General features: G+C 44.5%; 1 protein-coding gene across 1 annotated transcript in view; it reads right to left on the minus strand.

The window, feature by feature from the left end:
* Window positions 1–4,736: 4,736 nt before the first annotated feature.
* Window positions 4,737–25,237, minus strand: part of CASP6 (caspase 6) — a 55,203-nt gene continuing 34,702 nt past the window's right edge. Inside the window, exons 5-8 of the mRNA XM_030190810.1 lie at window positions 19,476–19,552; window positions 12,502–12,677; window positions 10,547–10,706; window positions 4,737–5,440 (exon numbers count right to left, since the gene is read on the minus strand). Of these exons, the coding sequence (XP_030046670.1) occupies window positions 5,202–5,440; window positions 10,547–10,706; window positions 12,502–12,677; window positions 19,476–19,552 (652 nt within the window). The 3' untranslated portion in view covers window positions 4,737–5,201. The remainder of the gene's footprint in view (window positions 5,441–10,546; window positions 10,707–12,501; window positions 12,678–19,475; window positions 19,553–25,237) is intronic.

Raw genomic sequence — 25,237 nt, forward strand, 5'->3', positions numbered from 1 at the left:
CATGCTGACTTTAGTAAAATGGGGGAATACCTGAGGAAGGAGCTGATGGGCTGGGAGGACATATGAGAAGTGGAAGGGCAGTGGTCCAGGCTGAAAAAAGCTATAAATATGGCCACAAACCTTTATGTAAGGAGAGTAAATAAAAGCAAGAGAACAAGGAAACCGATATGGTTCTCCCAGCAAGTGGCTGAGAAAATAAAGGCTAAAGGGTTGGTGTTCATGAAATACAGAAAAACCTAAGAAGAGGAACACAGAGAGGAATACCGGATGAAACTGAAAGAAGCCAAGAGAGAGATATGTCTGGTGAAAGCGCAAGCGGAAGAACAAATGGCTAGGAATGTAAGGAGGGGTGACAAAAACTTCTTCAGGTATATTAGTGAAAGGAGGAAGACTAAAAAGGGAATTGTGAGACTGAAAGATGCTGCGAACCGCTGTGTAGATAATGATGAAGAAAAAGCAAATTTGCTAAGCAAATACTTTTGTTCTGTTTTCACTGAAGAAAATCCTGGAGAAGGACCACGGTTGACTGGCAAAAGTACATATGAGAATGGAGCGGATATAGCACCGTTCACAGAAGTGAGTGTGTATGAACAACTTGAAAATCTAAAGGTTGACAAAGCCATGGGACCGGATGGGATCCACCCCAGGATATTGAGGGAGCTCAGAGAGGTTCTGGTGGGTCCTCTTAAAGATTTGTTTAATAAATCCTTGGAGACTGGAGAGGTTCCATGGGATTGGAGAAGAGTGGATGTGGTCCCTCTTCACAAAAGTGGTGATAGGGAAGAAGCTGGAAACTACAGGCCGGTAAGCCTTACTTTGGTTATTGGAAAAGTAATGGAAGCAATGCTGAAGGAAAGGATAGTGAATTTCCTGGAAGCCAATAAGTTGCAAGATCCGAGACAACATGGTTTTACCAAAGGTAAATCGTGCCAAACGAATCTCATTGAATTCTTTGACTGGGTGACCAGAGAATTGAATCAGGAACGTGCTATAGATGTAATCTACTTAGGTTTCAGCAAAGCTTTTGACACGGTTCCCCACAGGAGGCTCTTGAATAAACTTGACAGGCTGAAGATAGGACCCAACGTGGTGAACTGGATTAGGAACTGGTTGACGGACAGACGCCAGAGGGTGGTGGTTAATGGAATTCACTCGGATGAGGGAAAGGTGAGTAGTGGAGTACCTCAGGGATCGATGCTGGGGCCAATTTTGTTCAATATATTTGTGAGTGACGTTGCCGAAGGGTTAGAAGGTAAATTTGCCTTTTTGCGGATGACACCAAGATTTGTAACAGAGTGGCGACCCTGGAGGGAGTGGAAAACATGAAAAGGGATCTGCAGAAGCTAGAAGAATGGTCTAATGTCTGGCAATTAAAATTCAATGCAAAGTGATGCTCTTAGGGAGTAGAAATCCACGGGAGACTTATGTGTTAGGCGGTGAGAGTCTGATATGTACAGACGGGGAAAGGTATATTGGGGTGATAGTATCTGAGGATATGAAGGCGACAAAACATTGTGACAAGGCGGTGGCCGCAGCCAGAAGGTTGCTAGGCTGTATAGAAAGAGGTGTGACCAGCAGAAGAAAGGAGGGGTTGATGCCCCTGTACAAGTCATTGGTGAGGCCCCACCTGGAGTATTGTGTTCAGTTTTGGAGGCTGTATCTTGCTAAGGATGTACAAAAGAATTGAAGCGGTGCAAAGAAAAGCTACAAAAATGGTATGGGATTTGCATTACAAGACGTATGAGGAGAGACTTGCTGACCTGAACATGTATACCCTGGAGGAAAGGAGAAACAGGGGTGATATGATACAGACATTCAAATATTTGAAAGGTATTAATCTGCAAACAAGCCTTTTCAGGAGACTGGAAGGCAGCAGAACTAGAGGACATGAAATGAGGTTGAAGGAGAGCAGACTCAAGAAAAATGTAAGGAAGTATTTTTTCACATGAGATAGTGGTGGATACTTGGAATACCCTCCTGCGGGAGGTGGTGATGAAAATGGTAACGGAATTTTAAAAATGCGTGGGATAAACATAAAGGAATCCTGTTCAGAAGGAATGGATCCTCAGAAGCTTAGCAGAGAGTGGGTGGCAGCACTGGTGGTTGGGAGGCAGGGCTAGTGCTGGGCAGATTTCTACGGTTTGTGCCCTGAAAATGGCAGATGCAAATCAAGGTCAGGTATACAAATAAAGTAGCACATATGAGTTTATCTTGTTGGGTAGACTGGATGGACCGTACAGGTCTTTCTCTGCTGTTATCTACTATGTTACTATGGATCTGGGAGCTTATTTTAAAAACGCATTCAAGTGCCTATACCGGTTTTTAAAACAGGCTTATAGTACGTGTGTTGTCTTTATAAAATCAGGCCCTTTATGTTTATCATAGAATCGTATGAAGTACACATACACAGATGAGACACATTAAGTACAACTTGTCATTTGCCTCTCCCTTTACATTTTGTTCAGTTGGATAGCTACTTGTCTTTGTAAGGTTGTAGTTTCAGAGGGTGGGTTGCAGAGCTCTCCAGTGTGCTCTGGTGGGCACAACTTCTTCACTTTTAGGAAAGGATAGCTTGTGTATCACAGCTGCAACCAATTTGGCCTGAAGCTATAATTTACCAGTTGTATCCTAACTATGCATTGGCTTTCAAACAGTTCTGCTTCAAAAGATGCAGCATCTCGTCATTTACTTTACATTTCTTGGACTGTAACAAGTGCATGAGTGGGTACACTGAGTACCTTCTGTCATTATCAAAAGCTTATTTCTTTCAGCAACCTTTGTTCCTGAATGTTTTTCAGTTCAGTATTCCCTGGTTAGAGTTAAAGTCTGTATGTTATATGACTTTTCTGGTGTTATAGTTTAATATTTTTATTTTATTGCTTTTCTGTAGCCTTGTCTATAAGAAATTTGTCCTAATAAATAAAATGGAAGCTGGCTGCCTACCTATGCCCATCAGTCTGTAGCTTTGCAGTTCCAGGTGGGGGGCAATTATTACTGTTAATGCTTTTCTTTATTATGCATGTTTTGCAACACAGGAGTGTGAGTTGTTGAGCATCTGTCCACAGATGTGCATGAGTTTGCACGTGCACAACCAGATCAATGAACAGAGTAGGCGTGGGGATGGTGAGGAAGTCTGGCTGTCCAACAGCCTTCACTTTTCTCTGCCCTGTGCCCTATATATTTAACAAATCTGGGCCAGTGCAGGCAGGGCACAACTGATGCACAGGCAAACTAGTTACATACTCAGGGCCCAGAGGTAAAAGGGCACCTGCAGCCCTGCCAAATCTCCTGTTTCAGAATGGCAAATTTTTGACAAGTGTCAGATACTTTTGGGCCAGGAGGCTGGCAGAACCTCTGAATCAGCAATAAGATTACCAGTAATCTGGTGGTGATCTACCTTCTCTATGATAACAATCACTCCCCCGGACCCTGCATCCACATCTTCTTTCACTGTCACCACAGCCTCTAATATAGGCAGCCATAACACCCTGACCCCAACCCCTGTGCAAGTTACCACATGTGCTGCTTAAAGCAGCACTCAAGTCAATGGCACTGTTCAGCTGCCAACATTGGCACTCCCATGCATGCTCAGCTCAGTTCCTGAACTCAGTATGCACATGTTGCTAGTTGGAGTGCGCCTACTTACTTAATTACTGCTTAGACAGCACAGGCAGGACTTGCGCAGGAGACCGTGTCGTCTGGCAGGGCTTGGCACAGTCACCAGCCATCAAATTCAGACATGATGTTTTCTAGGAATAAAGTGCAGATGCAAGTGGCTATGGGGACGTGGTAGCTGGCAAGTTTCAAAGCTTACATACTGTATATACTCAAGTATACATGTATCTGAATATAAACTGAGAATGTTTTTCCCTCCTTTTCTAGGGGAAAAATGTTAACAAATATAAATTGATGGCTTACATTGAAGTAATCCACTCTCTCCTTCCCTTCCTCCCCCATGGCATCTGGCATTCCTGCTTTCCCTCCCTTTCCTAAGGTGTCCTGCAGTGTCCAGATCTGCCCCAAGCCCGCCCCCAAACGGGAAACTCCCATTCGCTCAAGCCCTCTGTTATAAAGAGGAACCCCTCCCCCACCTCCTGGACCCACTGTAGACCCCTACCAGGCCTACCTTACAGCCCTGGTGGTCCAGTGGTGAGCTGGGGCAGGAGTGATCCTCCTACGTGCCTGCTCATTCAGTCTCCATACTGTGGCTGCCACAAGTATCAGCGGCAGTGGCATCGCAAGGGCAGCTGACACCCGGGGCGGGTCGCCGCTGCGCACACCCCCCCGGGTGCAGCGCGATGCACCCTCCCCCCTCCCTAGCGCAACCCCCCCCCCCCCCCCCCCGCGAGAACATACATGGAAGGTGGTGAGGGGCGGAGAGAGCAAGGAACCAGCGAGGCGCCGACACCCCCCAGCAGCGTGCACCCGGGGCGGACTGCCCCACCGTCCCCCCCTTCCTATGCCACTGATCAGCGGCAGTCATTTTTTCAATGCAAACAAGAATGCAAACCTAATTTTAAAACGATTGCTGCTGTAGACAACATTTTTATTAAAAATAAAAATCTGGACCTAATTTTATTGTTACACATTTCTCTAAAGACTGCAGAATACCAAACAATTCCAGCACATTATTTCACGCCAATGGTTGAAGATGTCATGAGAGACATGGAAAAATTATCTGCACACTTGGGAACATCAAAGTTTAGTTATGAGATAGACTCAAGAACAGATGCAAATAAAGATGAAAAGACATTTATGAGCACTTATGTAAAGACACATTTAATACAAAACAGTGTTAATCTACTTGGAAATGTATTGTTCCAACAGTCCCTGAGTGTTTTTGTGTTATCCAAGTGCACCTGTTATCTAAGGCCACATATGGCTTTTTTTGGAATATTACTAAACATCTGTAAAGGTAACCCCTTGAACAATAATTAAAACTGCTTTTTCTTTCTCAATCTATTTTTCAGAATTGTAAGGACTCCGGGGGTGGGGGTGGGGGGGGGGGATGAGGAGGAGGCGGCGGCTTTGGTTAAACGAAAGGTAACAAGGCATCACCTTACTCCCACAGGACAAAAGCGTGTAAAACACCAGGCTACTGCTCTGAATCGTAAGATTTTGCACACAGCGTTATTCTTCCTTTTCCAGAACGCAGGAGGAACAAAGTGCCTGCATGCTGGTCCTCAAGCAGTGGGCACTTTTCAGTTTAATTTTGGACGCAGGTAGAGCTTTTTTGTTAGCATAGAATTGAAGCAAGGGATCTGCTTCTTTCCTATAGCTGATTGCTCCTTGCAGAGGTCCACTTTGCGCCGGGATACTTTTCTGTTTACCAGTGTGAGGATTTCTGTGAACTCCAAAGAAGTGCCGTGCCTCCGCAGCAGCTCACACATGTCCTGGATATACCAGGAGCCATTCAGAGTTTCACGGTGAGAGTAGTAACCTTTGAAAAGAGAAGAAAAAGGATTATCAAGCAGGATAGTACTTTGTCCTACCTTTTGTAATTCTTACATAGGGGACTAGGCATAAAAAAGCTGCTTCCCAGTTTCTCTGCTTGAGAAAAATATGGGTCAATATTCAAACAGTGTGTGGGCAGCATTTGTTTTAGATACCAGCTGTGGGTTTTGGGTTTTTTTTTTTTGGGGGGGGGGGGGGGGGGGACTTATGGGCCCAATATATTAAATAAAAAAAAAAGCTGAGCTCCTAAATGTATGCCCTATTTTCAGCCAAACTTAGGAGCCTAAGGGGTCTTTTACTAAAGCTTTGCTCGAGTTATCTGCAGCAGGGCCCACAGGAATGAAATGAGCCCTGCTGCAGATAGCTCGAGCTAAGCTTTAGTAAAAGACCCCCTACATTTTTAGTAGAAAATTCATCTTAAGGTAAGAGCATAAAAGTTATGCCATGCCATGCATTTGCCTAGATTTAGGAGCCTAATTTATAACCCTAGTGGTGAAAATCTGTGCTCTGTTCTTAATTTATTTTCCCTATCCTAATTTGCTGCTGTTGCCACCTACTTTTGACGCTCCTAAAATTTAAGAGTTTAGTGAAATTTTGAGTAAAAATTCATACACCCAGCCCTAGTAAATTTTCAAACAGACCAATTTATGAGCATAACTCTCAAAGGGCTCCTTTTACAAAGCGGCACTACGAATTAGCATGCGGTGGATGTGAAGAAGCCCATGGGAACTGAATGGGCTTCACATGCAGCACGCCACTAATCAGTAGCGCTGCTTTGTAAAAGGAGCCCAAAGTTAGGAGCATAAATCCTTTGAATATGAGGCCCTATTTTTATTGGCAATATCTCACACTTAAGAGTTCAGAGCTGTGAAACATCATTAAATACTTTCTCATGTAATGCAATCCATGGAACAGTAGAACTACTTTAAACAAATCTGCAAAAGCCAATGTACACTTATACAATTTTTAATATGTATTTCCCCCCTATCCCCCTCCTCCCCTATAGTGTTGCAACACGTATACACTCCCAGATCAAAGGGGGCTCCTTACACTGGATCCTGGAGAAATAAAATCATTCTTTAGAACTCCCCAACAAACCTTAAATTGTGAGCATCAGCAGTTTCTAAGATCCAGCTCTGCACTTGACATGTCATAGTGTAGCTAGCTAAATTGGTTCCCATATCTTCTGAAACCATATTAATCTACGTGGGTGGTTCCACCCTGCCCATAACCATCAAAACATACAATAGATTAAGCCATTGTGTGACTGTGGGTGGTAAACGCTGTCTCCATTGAAACAAGATGCATTTATGAGCAAGAAACTTGTAGTATAATTCCTTTTCTGCTGCAGTTAGCATGACAGAATAATCAGTAAAGCAGAAGTACGGAGCTCGCCCTCTGTTCCCGGCCCTTCACTCTCCCAGACCCCCACGCCTCTCCCCTTCCTTCCTTCTCTCCCTCCATACCTGCATGGTCTGGCATCTCCCCCCCCCCCCCCAATTCCACTCCTGCTCTCTTTCTCACTTTTCCTGAAGTCTATGGTGCTGCTGCAGCAGCAGCCTTACCCATTAGCTGCCTCTGGCATACACCGGGCCTTTCCCTTGTGACCCATCCTGCCCTTCTGACAACAGGAAATTGCATCAGAAGGGGCAGAATGGGTCAGATGGGAAAGGCCCAGTGCATGCCAGAGGCAGCCTGTGATTAAGGCTGGCACTGCAGTACCGAAGACCAGAACAGGTGAGAGAGAACAAGAGTAAGCGGGCAGGGCCAGGTGTGGGGAGAAAGATGCTGGATCTTGAGGGGGGGGGGGGGAGTGTAGCCAAAGGGTGGGGTGGGGGGGCCTTGGGGGAAATCAGCACAGGATGGAGTCAAAGCATGAACAGCTGCAGAACCGTAATTCAGGTCTAAGAGCATACTCAAGGGAGAAAGTGGAATGCAGCAGCAGGCATACAGGAACATGTGGAGATGGAGTAGTGATGAAATATGAGAGGCTGCAGAGGGAAGGCAGGTGAATCGCTACGGGCCCCGCCCTCGAGGGCGGAGCAATGGCACAACAACCAAGGGGTTGGCAGGGAGGGAGGCAGGGAGGCGGGGGGGGGGGGGGAAATCGCTACGGGCCCCGCCCTCGCGTCAAACGTCATGACGTTGAGGGCGGAGCAATGCCACAACAACGAAGGGGTTGGCAGGGGTGGGGGGGGGGGGTGTTGCCGACGAAAATCTTGCTAGCGCCCGTTTCATTTGCTCAGAAACGGGCCTCTTTTACTAGTTTTACATAAGAGCTATCCTGAGCAATTCCCATTTTCAAACCCCTATATGTTGAACTATGAGCCCAAAAGGCAAATGTATAAATTTGTTCTCTAAGACTAGTTTTGGTGGTGGGTTCATAGCCCCTGTTTGATATAATTTCTCCTTCCAGGTCTCATGGCCAGTCTTGTGTCTATTTCCCGAAATCTAGGGTGGGTTGGTTAGCACACTATCCTGCTTATAATCGAAATAGAAAAACGCCTATATTGTGACCCAAATCGGGAGATAGACGTTTATCTCACAAAAACGAATAAAGCGGTATAATCAAAAGCCGAATTTGGCCGTTTTCAACTGCACTCCGTCGCAGATGCGGACAAAGTTGATGGGGGCGTGTCGAAGGCGTGGTGAAGGCGGAACTGGGGCGTGGTTATCGGCCGATCAGAGATGGGCGCCTTTCGCTGATAATGGAAAAAAAATATGCGTTTTTAGCGAGAATTTAGGGCACTTTTCCTGGACCCTGTTTTTCCACGAATAAGGCCCCAAAAAGTGCCCTAAATGACCAGATGACCACTGGAGGGAATCGGGGATGACCTCCCCTGACTCCCCCAGTGGTCACAAACCCCCTCCCACCACAAAATATGCCGTTTCACAACTTTTTATTTTCACCCTCAAATGTCATACCCACCTCCCTGGCAGCAGTATGCAGGTCACTGGAGCAGTTATTAGGGGGTGCAGTGGACTTCAGGCAGGTGGACCGAGGCCCATCCCCCCCCACCTGTTACACTTGTGCTGGTAAATGGGAGCCCTCCAAACCGCCCCCCAAACCCACTGTACCCACATGTAGGTGCCCCCCTTCACCACTTAGGGCTATAGTAATGGTGTAGACTTGTGGGCAGTGGGTTTTGAGGGGGATTTGGGGGGCTCAACACCCAAGGGAAGGGTGCTACGCACCTGGGAGCTGTTTTACCTTTTTTTTTTTTTTTTTTTGTAAAAGTGCCCCCTAGGGTGCCCGGTTGGTGTCCTGGCATGTGAGGGGGACCAGTGCACTACGAATCCTGGCCCCTCCCACGAATAAATGTCTTGGAGTTATTCGTTTTTGAGCTAGGCGCTTTCGGTTTCCATTATCGCTGAAAAACAAAAACGCCCAGCTCAAAGATAAACGTCCATGTTTTTCGAAAATACGCTTCGGTCCGCCCCTTCACGGACCCGTTCTCGGAGATAAACGCCCATGGAGATAGACGTTTCCGTTCGATTATGCCCCTTAATGTCTTATAGACTAGGGCTGTTTTAGGTCCTCTTTCCCCCGCTAGCAAAGAAGTCTCTTCCATATGTTCTCTCGTTTCTTCTGTAATGTCTGGTATCAGAAACGAGCGAATATAATGCGCTGCTTGAAGACAGAGAAAATGATTTACTATTTGAAGTGTTAAGTACTTTGAAACTCTGCAAGGGGTAATAGTTTCCCACCCATATCTACCAGATATTTTACCCACTGTATACCATTCGCCTCCCAATCCTGCAAAACTTTGCTAGTCATGCCCACAGGAAAATCTGTGTTACCCCTCAAAAAGAGCCATTTCACAAGCTATCGATTTATTTGCTTTTGCTTACAAAGTCAACTCCAAACCAATCGATGGGGTTTCACTAAACTCGGCTTCACTGTGGCCGGTAAATGCCTGGTTCTGACGTGTAGAAGAAAACTAGCTGCTAGCAGCTGGATTAGCACCCTTTCTCGAGAAAGACAGTAGGAGTACAATACCCTGTACCTTTAACTATTGTAAGATGTGGGATATTTATACAACTTGGAGATCGAGTGCCTATAGTCCATAGAGTCACTTTTCACAATGATATTGCAGAATTGTGACTATCCCTAGACCCAGATGTTATAGTATAAGCATAGTCAGGGGAGGGGAGGAGGAGGGGGCGGGGGAAATGATTTTATGTTAAACTACAAACAATGGGATGCATGGATTATAGATATATGATGTTTAGATTTTTTGCTATTCTGGAAATGTATTGTATTCCCATTCAATAAATAAAAAAAAAAAAAAATTGTTTGGAGAGTTCAGTTACACATCTGTTCAGCAGAGTGAAAGAAACAAAACTGAAGGTATGAGGAGACCGTTGCATGTGGGAAAAGCCACACTGAGCTTTGGGAGAGCTGTTCCATCCCAGTGATGTTGGATGACATCAGCTACAGTTTATGGTTTATTGGATTTGATGTACCACATCTTACAGTGCACATAGCAAGGCGGTTTACATAACACATTATTCAGAAAAAGAGAAAGGAGCACCATTAAATGATAGAAAAGGAATAGAATAATAATGAGATCAGAGAAACTTTGCAAAGAGAGAGTTACAAAAGCTTGGGTGAACAGTAAAGGCCACAAGTGACTAAACAATTGACTAGTCTCTTCATGTTACTACTTAACATTTCTAGAGCGCTACTAGGGTTACGCAGCGCTGTACAGTTTAACAAACAAGGACAATCCCTGCTCAAAGGAGCTTACAATCTAATCAAGTGTACAGCACTGTGTTCGTCTAGTAGCGCTTTAGAAATGATAAGTAGTAGTAGTAGTGTAAGCCAGATGGAAAAGATGACCCTTGAGTGCTGCTTTAAATGTTGGAAAGGAGGGCTCTTATCAAACATCTCACCCTTTATCACAACAAATTATTCATGCCGCATCATCTTAACCATAAAAGAGACCTACCTGTGTGCCTGACTTAATCCTGCTTGTCAACTGAAAAATAAAATTTACATTGCATCTCTAGTTCCAGTTCTAACTCTGTGGTAAGACTATGACCTTCACAGTGTCTTGTATTTTATGAATAAATACAAAGAGAGCTGCACCTTCTGCTACCGAGTAGCACATGATAAAATCTGCTCCAGCAGGTAAGGTGTGCACTGCAGCTACATCCACTTCAACCTCATTTGTGGTGGGTTTCCCTAGCCTGCTGTCAACTGAATCTTGGGGAACAACAGGCTCATCATGTTTATCTCCTCGGCAGGCCTGCAACAGAACAGAACAACACAGGCGGTCATTTTCCTATCCAGTGAAGGCTGTAGTCTTCCCTTCACTGGCCCAAGTTTGGAGAGCTAAGAGAGCGTTCAGCTATCTCACCAGGTATTTCTATTCTCCAGTGCAGTGGCACTTAAACCTCCCTATAAAAATGAGTCCTCACCTTCTAGCTTTCATCTCTCCCATGATCCTCCTTTTCCCTCCAGACTCTCACTCTTTGATCACTCTTTTATCCTCATCATGTCCCAGGCTCATCCATTATCACTCCCTTCCTCCTACTATGCCTGCTCTCCTGGCTCCAGAACTTCATCTCCCCAACAGGCACTGCTGGGTTCACTTTACTGTGAGCTACACATTACTGAAATAATTATTTTCATCATTAGCTGAATTTGGATAGGGTTGCTACTAATTCTTTGCCATGCCAGGCTAGTCAAGTTCTGGTTTTATTTCCAGTGCATGCATGGATGTGAATTCTGATTTATTTTAAGACAAGCAGCACTTTATCAATGCAGAACGGTGTGGAGAGGATCAAAGTGTGGATATCGGTGTAGTCAGCCCAATTCGTTCTCTTAGAGGGATGGTCTTGCTTATTTATTTATAAAAATTCTAGACTGTGTTATTCATAAAACTAAGCAGGTTACAACCAACATACAAAAATTAAATTAAAGGATTAAAACATGTAAAACTATCCTAACAATTAAAAATAATTAACAAATATAAGAAGTGAACCCACACTTCCCTACCCATTCCCTCCTCTACCTAGCATGTTCTTCATCTGTGACGTGTGTTTCTTGCCATAGTACAATATCTGTTTTAAGCTTCTTAAACAAAGGGAGCAATTTCTTCCTTTTGATCGGGGAATGTATACTATCAATGCTCAAAGTTGCTATATTAACCTGTGCCATCCTACAACATTTGAGGGTACTTGAATATCGGAGTCATTTCACTGTAACATAAAGACATTCAACAACAGATAGAGAGGCAACTATTTAAGTAGCTATGGGGCTCATTTTGCAAAGCACTTACAAAGTTCCATAAGTTAATAAGTAACTTTGTAAGTCTAAGTGTTTTGAAAATAAGCCCCTTTGTGATAGAAAGAATAGGTAATATGTTATTATGTTATTGTAGAGAGAATTGGTTGTGGATTTGGCTTTCTCTTGTTGAATATTGTAATAAAAGCTACCTTAAAAACAGCAAATATAAAACATGATTTTTGTTTTCTCTATTTATTATTTCTTGTTTGCCCAGTATTTCTAAGCAAGACAAATAGTGGTAGATTAAAAGTGCTCCAAGTGATGTAATGTCTTCTTACACCAAGAATGAGTCTCCAAATGCATGTGACCAGGAGGAATGGTTACGTCAGCTGTTGTAGTTGGTTAGCTGAGTGGCTGGTGGACATGATGATCACTTGGTAACTTGCCTGCCTGGTGTGAAGCTGTCTTAGAAACAATCTGTTACAATTGTCCAGCTATGACACCACCATTGCTCGAATGAACATTCAAAAATTATTGTTTTTTTCAAAACCACTTCTGAATTTGGTATTGCTGTTTAGCTGTGTCCATAGAGAACCTTTTGGGCCCCTGATGCAGGCAAATATTGCCGCAACACAGCCGTGTCGAGTGATTGAAATTGAAACAGTTTATTCCAGTACTATTGGTCTCACAAACATTCTTTTTTGGACAGCGATTAAAATCACTCTGTATGTTAGAATCTGGTTTCTCAACAGCATAAAACACAATCACAGCGCTTTCACTTTCAAAACATTAAAGTATCAAATGTATCATACCTGAATAATGAATATTTTGGGTTTTCCTACTAAACTTGGGCACTTGTCTCCTTTGAACATATTGGTCAGCTTCTTAATTTCAATTTTTGCATCGAAGGCATAAATATGATCGTCTTCCCCATGGCTTAGGAACACACACAGGAAGCAGTCAGCGTCAGAGTGGTCTTCTGTTGATGCTGGGAAGTATATAAGCCAGACATAGTAAGAAAAGACATTTATTTATTTATTTTTTATAGTATTTAGCTTAGGGTTACCATTTTGTGTCCTCTGAAAAAGAGGACACATGTCACGCCCCCCTACCCCGCCCCCGCCCCCGCCCCGCCTCATGCCCCGCCCCTGCCCCGCCCCCTTCAGGTCCGGGTTCCGCCCCTATTCCCCCCCCCCCCCGTCACATAGTCCCCTCCCCCCCATCACATACCCCCCCCTCACTTACTGTCTAGCCCTGGTGGTCTAGTAGCGTCTTCTCTTCGGGCAGGAAAGAGCCCCCTCTTTCCTGCCCGGAGCGCTGCCTGCCCTTGCCTGCTGCATCCTCCCTCGGTATGGCTGGGGATTCAAAATGGCCACCGAGAGTTGAAGCGGCCTCGCGAGAGTTCAACTCTCGGCGGCCATTTTGAATCCCCAGCCAGACCAAGAAGGATGATAGACAGGGGAGGCAGCGCTCCGGGCAGGAAAGAGGGGGCTCTTTCCTGCCCCGAAGACGTCACTAGACCACCAGGGAACATGGTAAGGAAGGGGAGGGGAGGGGACGGGAGACCACGCGCCGATCGCCCGCCCACACGCCCACCGCACGCACGCGCCTGCCCACACCCGCGCCCACGTTTGTCCAGAAATCTGGACAAACGTGGGCGGGGGCAAAATCCGCCGGACGCCCCGGACATGCCCTCAAAAAGAGGACATGTCCGGGGAAATCCGGATGTATGGTAACCCTAATTTAGCTGATGCCAAGGAGATTTGATAACAGGAGATGGCATGAGCCTATCTGGCCTATTATGTGTGCTGAAGCCAGTAGGCAGAGCTCGTCACCCTATCAATTTCATTGTTTTGAGTGTACCAAGATGGCAGTGGCTGCACGGGGGAGAATTAAAACATCCTTACATTCAGACTTGTGATATCATGCTATCTCCTGTTATCAAATCTCCTTGGCTCATGCCTTTCTAGTGGAAGTTCAAGGCAAATTACATTCAGGTATATTGGGTATTTCCCTGTCCCTAGAGGGCTTATAATCTATGTCTGTACCAGGGACAATGAAGGGTTAAGTGGACTGCCTAAGGCCACAAGAGGCGTCAGTGGGATTTGAACCCTGGTCTCTCTGGTTGAGCCTGCTGCTCTAATCACTAGACTACTCTCCCACTCCTCCATGGCAGCAGATAAAAATCAAAATGGACCAAACAGTCCAAGATATTCTATTAATACTTACCGGTAAGTAGTAACTTTCAAACTGCCCACAATAGGATAAAGTCTACAGGTAATTTTTAACAAAATTTGTGCCAGTTCTTAAAAGGAAAGTATGCATGTTACAGAGATCAGAGTTTAGCAGTTTAGTAAAGCAAGCCCAGTTAGGTGGTGATCTCTGTGTGCACACAAACTGACTTAATTCTAGTTGGTTATTATTCTTGTCACTATTTTTATAGTGTGTAAAAGTGTACACAGTTCTTTAGAGACACACGTATTGGGAATGTTAATGGCATACTTGGATGCACAAAGAAAGGAGTCAGTAGAGACCTCACTTTGAGACCTGTGTTTATTTCTGGAACCCACGTCTTAAACAAAGGACCAGTGGTGTAGCCATGGGGAATCTTGGAGGCCGCCCCCCCCCCCCCCCCCCAATTTGGGTTCAGGCCCAGAATGTCTGCTGGTTTGGCTGGCGGGGGACCCCCCAAGCCCCATCAGCAGACGTTTTCCTGGGGAAACATTCTCCGCCGCATTGCCTTCCCTGCTTCCCCCTCCCTCGAGCGCATGCTCAGTTTTAATTAAATTGAGCATGTGCAAGCTTCGTGCATGCTGAATTTCACTAAAACCGAGCATGCATGCTGGGGCAGGAAAGCAGGACAGGTAGCATAGCACCGAGTATCGCCACAGGAAGGCTTCTGCTAGCACAGCTTGGGGACCCCTGCCAGCCCACAGGTAGGTAGGGTTGCAGCAGAAAGCAGGGGGCGGTGGAACAAAATGTGTCCTCCCCACTTTGGGCTCAGGACCCCTCCCCAAAATCAACATCTGAATAAGCCTCTGCAAAGGACATTGACAAAGTAGATGCAATTCAAATCACAGCCACCAACCTGGTACATGGGCTGTTCTGTGAGCAAAAGGGAGATACTGAGGAACCATGTGCCAATGGTTGAGTGCACGGCTTCATAGTAAAATAGTAAATGATGGAAAATAAAGACCTGCATGCTCCATCCAGTCTGCCTAACAGTCACATTCGTTTATCAATTCATGACTTAACCAACAATTCAATAGTCTTATTAATAACATACTTTCTAAGTATACGATCTGCCAGAGCTGGTGGTGGGAGGCGGGGCTGGTGGTTGGGAGGCGGGGATAGTGCGGGGCAGACTTATACGGTCTGTGCCAGAGCCGGTGGTGGGAGGCGGGGCTGGTGGTTGGGAGGCGTGGATAGTGCTGGGCAGACTTTATACGGTCTGTGCCCTGAAGAGGACAGGTACAAATCAAGGTATATACAAAAAGTAGCACACATGAGTTTTTCTTGTTGGGCAGACTGGATGGACCGTACAGGTCTTTTTCTGCCGTCATCTACTATGTTACTATGTTACTATGTAAGTTCCACTTTAAGATGTCTTCCCCTCCCCCACTGAGATATACAGCACCTGCCCTCAGCATATGATGTGAATGTGGAATAAAATACACATAGTTTAACTCAATCCATCTTTGCCATTTGCAGGGCTCAGACCAAAAATGTCTGCCCAACACTGGTCTCATTTCCCCACTGCTGGTGGGGGACCCCAACCCCCGCCAGCCGAGGTCCTCTTCTTCCCAATCCCCCACCAGCAAAGGTAGGTGATGATGGAGGTGGGTTGGTGGCGGGGGGGGGGGGGGGGGTGTTGAGAGGGTCGTTGGCAGGAGGGGGGGGGTCAAAGTTGTTGGTGGTGGGGGTTCGGCAAAGGGGGGGGCTAAAATGTGCCCCCCTCCCGCCGAAGTCTGGCTACGCCCCTGGTTAGCCCCGAACAAGCGACTGAACCAGCCAGGAGCCATTTCTGGCCAGTTAAATTGCTTTGAATATTGACCTGTTAAAGAGATCTAACAGGTTTCACTGAAATATAAAAAGACAGGAAAATAAGTGAGTTCAAATAGTCACAATGTAATGTTGCAGGATTGGGAAGAAGAGGACCGCAGCTGGCGGAGGTTGGGGTCCCCCACCAGCAAAGGTAAGTGATGGCGGGTTGGCGGCGGGAGGGGGGGTCAAGGAGGCAAATCTACAGGGGCCCAGGCCCCCCATGGCCCCACGTAGCTATGCCCCTGGGGCTAACCAGTCATTTTCAGTGGCACTTAACCAGTTAGTGCTGTTGAAACTATCTGGTTAGTGCCCATCTCAAAACCAGCTATTTTGGGAGTGTTCCGGGGGCAGAGTCAGCACTTAAATCGGTTAAGTGTCGATATTCAGCACCTAACCAGCCAAGGTAACCGCATAAAAGTCAGTCCTATCTTTATGCACTGCCCCATAGCCAGTTAAGTGCTGAATATTGAACTTAACCAGCTATGCTTTAGCCGGCTCTTAAAACCCAGAAATTCAGTGCCAAAACCTGGACATGGCCTGGCATTGAATTTCTCGGCATGATGCTGTCAATGGTCAGCAAAACACTGAGTGCTGCCGGCTGAATATCGACTTCCAAATGTTTCTAACGCATGCCTTTCTGTTTCTTACACTTTGGGGGGGGGGGGGGGGTTGAGATATGTGGGGGGGTTTTAGAGGTTCTTGTGATGTCCCCTTGAAGATTTTAGAGGCCTGCAGGCAAGCTTGCTTTCAAAGGCAACCTCAACAGAGAACTTTTCTTTCAAAATGGCATGTACACTGTCTGAACAAAGCACCCACTGACTCCACACCTACTCTGATGCGCATATACTTACTCCATGGGAAAAGCACATACCATACCTTCACTTACATAAAAACCTGCTTGAAAATTCCTCCCCAGGAATGCAGGTAAACACATATTTATATGCTAAAATGGGGCAATTTTCCAACTACTTTTCACTCTGAAAATTGCCTAAGACAAATGTACCTGAGACATTTGCACGCCTCTTTTGTGCTGATGCTTCTTTTTCAAGTGGAAAAATGTGCCTATTTTTCAAAATAAAAAGTTCATTTATTGTTGCAGTTCTTGCCCTCAGGAACATTCCACCCTCTCTCCCAAATGCAAATAAAAGCATATGCAGTATTGCACTATGTGTGTACAATTTCCAGACACCTATTTGCCCTCTAATGTTAATTCTTATTTGTATTGTAAAGCATCATGATCTGTAAATCCAGGCAGTATATCACATTTTATTGAACGATAATCAGTTCAGCATATTAGGATTAGTGTGAAAAGTATCATTTCATTTTTGCTTATATTCATCAGTTTTCTGTTTGTTTTATGGTGCTGTATGATACTTTCAAAACCTATTCTTTTAACATGCACAGCTGATCTGAGTCTGTCTGTCTGTGTTAATTTACATGGTTAATGCTTGTGCAGGGGGAATTTGTTAACTGTCTGCACTGGAGTGCAAAGTCCACAGGTGCTTTCAGCTTAAATGACTTTGCAACTGTTGTCATAGTGAAAGCATGTGCATACTTTTGCTTTCAGACTTGCCCTAGGTACAAAGTACTTGTATAAAAGAGCATGAAAACCTGGCTTCTGAGTCAGACATCTGTTCAGTCGTAATCCTAATAAGTCCTCTGTTAGACTCCTCATTGTGAAGTAAGCTTACTTGTTTCCCCTGGGCTCTTACTAACATTTTAGCCATACCTGTTTGCTGGGGTTTTATTTTGAGTATTAGAGACTTTGAGGGGCATTTTCGAAAGGTCATCCAAGTATGAATTAGGACGCCCTCGCAGTGTCGGCCAAAATCTGGTAGGTATAATCGAAAAATAGTATGGACATCCTTAGACATTCCATTATCGCAGTTCAAAACACCCAAATCAGGGACGCCCAAAGTATAGTAAAAAGGACACCCATGTTCCAGAACCGCAAAAGGACATCCCTAAAACATTCACTGTACTTTCATATCAACGTCCTTCGGCGGTTCAATGAGAAAAATGTCCTTATTACTATACTTTGGACTTCTCTGAAGTACCTGGTTGTAGTTGTGGACATCCAGGTACGAGAAATATAAGGAACATTGATAAGTGTAAAATACAGTAACAAGGACGTGTTTCTCACAGAACTGCCGAAGGACATCCCTCTTACAAGGCCCACCGAAGTACCTGGATGTCTGCAACTACATGCACTGTACTTATGGAACATGCAGCTATGGGAAACATAAGGAACATACATACTTTATTGTGTATATATGAAGAGGTTCACACTCTTGATAATGATCTATATAAGGAAGGCTCCGCACATATGAACATGTACTCATCCAAATAAGGCCCCACACGCTGATTTAATCATGAATTGATAATGAGTGTGACAGTTGGGCAGACTGGATGGACTGCTCACTTACTATGTAACTTTGCTGATACTGAATTTGCGCTTAGTGAGCCATCATCCCAGTGCCACACTGAGGGTGGCCAATTTTCAGAAACAGAATTTGCAGGTGTAGAACATTCTTATCCACAGAAACCACTCTGAAAACCCTCTCTCATGATAACATGCATAAATATACTTAGTTGAGAACATCTAAGTTGAAGAAAGTCATTTTAGAAAGGTTTTCTACATGTAAAATGAGGTTTTCCTAGTGGGAAGAGTTGTTTCTAAAATAAATGTGCTGGATACACCTATAAAACAATGCGCAGGCCACGATTACATTAATTGATTTGATTTGCTTACTTTATTTATTTTTTGTCTATTAGATTGTAAGCTCTTTGAGCAGGGACTGTCTTTCTTCTATGTTTGTGCAGCGCTGCATTTGCCTTGTAGCGCTATAGAAATGCTAAATAGTAGTAGTAGTAGTAGATTATACGTGGGGTAGAGTTGGGTAAAATTTGTTTACACATACTGTATATTTTACAAACTGTAAAATAAAAGTGTAAATCCCAGCAGATACACACGTGTACATTCACACCAGCTTCATGTTCCTGACACTAGATACATGTGTGAATGGCAGTTTCAAAAGGGAAAGTACACATTTACTTATGTCACCACCATTTACATGAACAGTGCCCATATCTGCTTATATGACTGGTTATACAATTATATTCTATCACTGGAAACTGTAATTTAGCCACCTAAAAATCTGGCTTTCAGTAAGTATGATCTCTGCATGTATCTTGTTTTTCTTAACATTGTCTCTATTATTATTATTTGTAAATATATGTTTGGATATGCATTACTGAGGATTTAGACACAGTTCTGAAAATTAGCTCTGAATTCATATGATTTTCGAAAGAGCATCGAAAAAGTGTTCACTCTGGTTCCATACAATTACATGTCTCTCCTACGAGTCTCATTTTCAAACAATTTTGCCTGAGGTCTAGAAAAGGGCAAACTCGACTAGATAGAAAGCTAATTATAAAACTGATTCCAGTGTGACTTCATCTAATAATAGCATTGTGGCATGCAAAGTTGCTTTGAGATATTCTTCCAGATTTATGAGGGTTGGGTAGGTACACTCCACAACACTGCCAAACATGAAAACAAAATCAACCCCTGAAAATAGTGGCTAATGCATTAGCATTATGACTTCAGAGGCCATGCTTTTCAGGAACAGTGTGAAACAGCCTGCCCTAAGGCATGACGAGGCACGCCGGTTCATGTCTTGCCTCCAAATTACAAGAAGTGGATTGAAATATATATCCAGGTCAGTAGCAAAATGCATACCTGTATGGATTTTCTGAAGCATCTCTTCCGCTCTGAGATTATCAAACCATGACACTTGAAAACCTAGTTCTCTCAGCCTAAGGAACAGAGAAAACAAATCTCAGTACTACAATGCAATATTACTATGACAAACTCTACAGAAATACAGCACTACATACAGAGTTGCCAAAAACTACACACAATAACTAGAACCTCTAGATTAGTGCAGTGGCGTAGCTAGGTGGGGCCAGGGGGCCTGGGCCCCCCAATTTGCTCTGAGTCCCTGGTTGGCTGGCGGGGGTCCCCAACCCCTGCCAGTTGAAGACTTCGTCCAGCGTTGGTCAGCGGTGGCACCGCAGCCGCCTTGCCTGCCCTGCTGGATGTGAGGGCAACAGAGATCAGGACAGGCAATGCGGTGGCGCCGAAGACCAGCACTGGATGGAGTTTTTAGCTAGCAGGGATTGGGGACCCCCGCCAGCCAAGGTATTTGTGGCAGCAGTGCTTCAGCTGGCAGGGGTTGTGGACCCTCACCAGTCAAGATGTACAGTGGCAGCAGTGGCCGGGGGGTGTGGCAGCAACCAAAATGTGCCCCCCCCCACCTCGAGGTCTGGCTACACCCCTGGATTAGTAGTTCCCAAACCTGGTCCTGGAGGCACCCCTGCCATTCAGATTTTCAGGATACCCACAATGAATATTCATGAGAGAGATTTGCATGCAATGCCTCCACTCTCTCATGAATATTCATTGTGGATATACTGAAAACCTGACTGGCTGGGGTGCATCCAGGAGCAGGTTTGGAAACTACTGCTCTAGATGGTTTAAAACACTATGTGAATGGGGTTGTTTTTAGACCTCTTTCTGCAGGGTTTAAGGGAAAAGGATAGATATAACATAAGAGAATGGAAAATGTTCATTGTAAGTTGAAAAAACGACACTTTTTATATTGAGAGCTGGCCTGAGCTACCTGGCTTGTTCAGTTAATGAACTGTAAAGTTTCTGGGCCAAAGTGAGCCAATGGATGTGGGTCACTCACAGAGAAATGTTTCAGTAGGATTCCTACCAAGAATGGAAGAAAAAGGTACCAAAAAAGCTTTAATGGGAACATACTGAGAAACAGAAAATGGAAAAAGAGAAAAGAGATACCATAATATACTGTGCATACTGCACAACAACTTTAGACATCAACCCTCAACTTCCTGAGAGCACCAATGTTTATGAAGAATTCAGTGAACCGTCAAAGTAAGAGCCTTGGCTTAAATGTCAAGCTGCAGATGGCCAGTTGGGGACCTTCTCTGGCGGTGCTGTTGGCGGTGGCATGGAGAAGACCTTTGGCCAGGTTTCTTGGCCCTTTATGATAGCTACCCTGAGGCATTTCAGTGGGAGCTTTTGGAGTTGGATTTCTTTGAATTTATCGGAAAACAGTGGCTTCTCTCCAGGTAAACGGCGCGTACACAGACTCCTTTGCTGTACAGCGAGGCATTCGGCAGGGGTGTCTGCTCTCTCCTTTAATCTTTGCACTGGTCATGGAGACTTTAGCTCAAGCAATTCGGGATAGTCCAGAGGTGCGTGGGATCCAGGTGAATGAACAGGAGCATAAGTTGTTACTTTATGCATGTAATCTTCTCTTTACCCTCACTGATCTGTTGCCTTCCCTTTTGGCCTGTCTCTGGCTTTTGTCACAGTATGGACACCTGTCGGGTTTTCTGTTGAATGTTCATAAGTCTGAACTTTTGAACCTTACCGTACCAGAGCCTCTTTTGTCTGATCAATTTCAACGGGCCTCTCGGAGTATCCAGTATTTGGGGGTGCGTATCCCTGCTGACTTAACTCTTCTCTATGATTTGAACTACCCTCTGCTTCTGAACAAAGGGCTGTTGGTCTTAGATAGGTGGGAGGGACTGCAAGTCTCCTGGGCGGGTCAGGTGAATGCTGTTAAGATGTCTTTGTTGCCCAAATTTTTATATTTGTTTGTATATTTGCCTTTATCGGTGCCCAAACCTTTCTTACTTAAGCTCCAAAGGAAAGTGTTTGCTTACATCTGGTAGCACAAGCCTCCTTGGGTGTGCCGCACTCTGATGTATCTGGACTGAGCACATGGTGGTAAGGGCGTGCTTGACTTTGACTTATTATAAGGCTGCGTAACGTAGTGGCCTTTTTGATTGGGCTGCTTTCCCGGGAAAGTGGTGGGTTCAATTAGAGCATGCTTTGGTGGGGGAGCAGCCACTTCGTTCATTGCTCTGGATGCCCCTCACTTTTTTTTTTGTGGCCTTGGCTTAAAACTGCTCCGTATGAAGTTGCATGCACCTTAGCGCTACGGTGTAATATCCGTGCGGCTTTATTCCCGCAGCAGCGCTATTTTTGTGACACGCTCATATAATATGTTTCAAGGTTTGCGCCAAGAGATACCAGTAGAGTTTTCTGTTGATGGGCTGGGAAGGGTTTACGGGTTCTTGGCCAATTATTTGTCCAGGGCACTTTGGTGCCCTTTGACAACCTCTGTGATATATCTGGGTTACCCCTGTCGATTATTTTCCTTACTGCCAAATGTGGGACTTTATGAGAAAGAAGGTGTTCCCAATTGGTGCACGGGAGCTCAAGCTCTTTTGAAAGTTTTTCGCTTGGGGGTGGGTGTGGCCTTGGCTTTATCTCCCGAACGTATAAAGCTCTGTTTAATTGTCGCACACCTGATCGCCGTTGTGAACGGTGATGGGAACTGATGTTGGGTTGCACCTTGGAGTCCAAGCAGTGGGATTTGCTTTACATGAATTTGTTAAAAGTTACTATTGTCTCACCTCTTTCAATGGTATTACATCCCAGTCCACTTGAAGCGCATTTTTGGTGCTGGCACTGGACTTTGCTGGCGTGGTTGTGCGTCTGATGGCACATATTTGGTGGGACTGTGTCAAAGCAGCACTAAGCCATGATCAGATCAAGAGAGAGGAAAAAAATTTTCTCAATGCTTTCTCTGTCGAAGCACAGCCCTTGAAAAAGCCTACAAGCGAAACGGATGGGGCCACCGTCGGGCAACAGATAAGTGCTCGACTTTACTTTATCTTTGTAAAGCTGCTTTATAGCACTTCATGAGAATTAGTGAAGGTTTTTATGAACTAAATAAATTTTGAAGTTAGCATTGATATTGTCAATATATTTAAAAAAAGTTTTTGTAAAAAAGAGCAAAATTGCTAAAATTGTTTTGGAAATAAAATTGGAAATAAATTAAAAGTTAAAATAATTCTTTCCAAGCAAGATTTTTAAGACCAGTGATGAACACCACACCCCCAGTTAAAGCCGCCAAAAACTGAAAGTAAGCGGTCGGGTGTTTTGAGGTCTTTTCCTTGATTTTTAGAAATATTTTGTTAAAATCAAACATCATATTTCCATATAAATTTTATTGGATTCCTCTTTATATGTTTGATGGATGGGATACTGCCACACAGGACTTTCATCTTTTCAGGATGGATAGCGATGGGGAGAAATAGCTCCACATATATATATATATATATATATATATATATATATATATATATATATATATATATATATATATATATATATATATATATATATATATATATAAAATCATTTGAAATAAACTTTAATATGGTCTACAGACCCCAACTTTTTATAATGTCAAATATTGTCCAGTGACGTGTCATGAAGATGAGCTGAATACTGGTAACGTTGCTCAGTTCAGCATTACCCTTGCCTCAGGTGCATAATTCTAGTCAGGCCAACGTCTTCAGAAGGTACATAAATATTGCAAGTGTATTTGGATCAATCAGTCCTTATGGGCAGTTCTGCGTGGTGTGTTAACCTTCAACCTTTCACCTCTGAATTCTACTTCATCTGATTTGAAGTTTGAACATATATTTTCAACATTTCCTTTTTAAACAGCTGATATTCACCTTTTTTTTTGTATTTACCCATCAAAGGCCAAAAAGAATATATGCAAATTGTGCCTTTAAGTGGGAGGGCAGATTTCAAAGTGATTTCTGCAAATTAAAAAAATGTGTTACCTGCATAAATAAGCTATCTGAAAACTGCCCATCCTCAAAATGGCAAAATATTTTGATTAGTTTTCAGAATGTTTTGATTTTGATTGATTTTCAAAACATCAGGCTTACTGTCCCACTAGTCGGTATCATTTACACACATAAGTGGCCAAAATACCACCATTTATCTGTGTTCCTGACACCTAAAACTAGGTGGTTCGTTATAGAGTTACCCCACAGTGTTCTACAAGGTGGGAAAATGTGGGATACAAATGCAAACAATAAATAAAATAAATAAACACACATGCTTTTAGCAGTGTTGAGAGGAGGTTTTCTTGGGGACGGATTTAGGTCAAGGATGGAAAAGAAAACACGCAAGCAGCATTATGAAAAGCTGTTCATCTCCTTTTCCAGGAAAATTCTACCCACAAAAAAAGTGGGGCAAGTGTACATGCATATCTTTACCTCTATGGAAATTTTCAAACTGAAAGCCTATATGTATTTTCCTTTGAAAATTGGTGCTAAGACGTCAGATAAGTAAGTTTGCATACGGCTCCCTTAAAGCTAAAGTGCTATCTCCCATTTCCAAGATAACACATTTGGTTTATTCACATTTACCACTGAATAGGCTCGGTGGTTTATGTATTAAGAAGGAGCAAGTAATAAAGAGTACAATTGTGTGTTTCTGACACTTAAACAGACAGTCCAACCATTCCGAATGGAATTGAGTAAGAGAGTTAGTTTATAAAAGAGCGTCATGGGCAGGCTCCTAAAGAGGCTCCACCTAGGTGTTAGTTTTTAAAGACAAAGTAGGTGTCTACTTGTCTTTACAAAATACAAGTATAAGTTGCAGAAAACATGCCAGAAATGTAGGCACCATCTGTTGCACCTGCTCCAGAGCATGTGTACTTTACACACAAATGTGTAGATTAGGGTATTTCATAATCGGGGGCATAGCTAACATTGAACAAGCTTGGCAAAATGCCCAGGGCTGACCAATGGTAGGGGCCGCCCCCCCTCTCTGTGGCTGGACCAGCATCACTCTAGTCTTCAAACCCCTCCCCCAACAGTTTAGTCCTCCACATGCAGCAGTAAATCACGACAGAGAAAGTGGTGAAAGCAGCCTCTCTGGCCAGTGAAGCCTTTCCTCTGCTGCATCCTGCCCACAGGAAGTTGCATCAGAAAGATGGGATATGATAGAGGAAATAAATGTTGCTTACCTGTAATGGTAGTTCTCCTTGGACAGTTCATCTAGCCACACAGCTGAAGTGATGTCAGGGTGACGTTACCGACCCGGGCTTCCAATAGCACAGAAAACTGTAAGAGCTCTCTGCACATGTGCAAGTATTCTCGCCCCTGCAATAGTATAAGTAGTGGACACCAGGGGCGTATCTGGACTCTGGCGGTAGGGGGGGCCAGAGCCAGAGGGAGGGGGCACATTTTACCCCCCCCCCGGTGCCACCGATCCCCCCCTGCCATTTCCGGACCCCCCCGCCACTGCCAGACCCCCCCCCCTCGCCAACAATGACACTCTCCACCCCCTCCCGCCGCCGCCAACCGTCCCCCGCTGCTGTCACTTACCTTTGCTGGCGGGGGACCCCAACCCCCCGCCAGCCGAGGTCCTCTCTTCCATGCAGGCTGCAAGTTGCAATGCTTCCTGTTCTTCTGAGTCTGACGTCCTGCACGTACAACGCGCAGGACGTCAGACTGCGTTCCAAATTCTGAGTCTGACGTCCTGCACGTTGTACGTGCAGGACGTCAGACTCAGAAGAACAGGAAGTGTTGCAACTT

Source organism: Microcaecilia unicolor, chromosome 2 (assembly GCF_901765095.1).
Source record: "Microcaecilia unicolor chromosome 2, aMicUni1.1, whole genome shotgun sequence".
Classification (NCBI taxonomy): domain Eukaryota; kingdom Metazoa; phylum Chordata; class Amphibia; order Gymnophiona; family Siphonopidae; genus Microcaecilia; species Microcaecilia unicolor.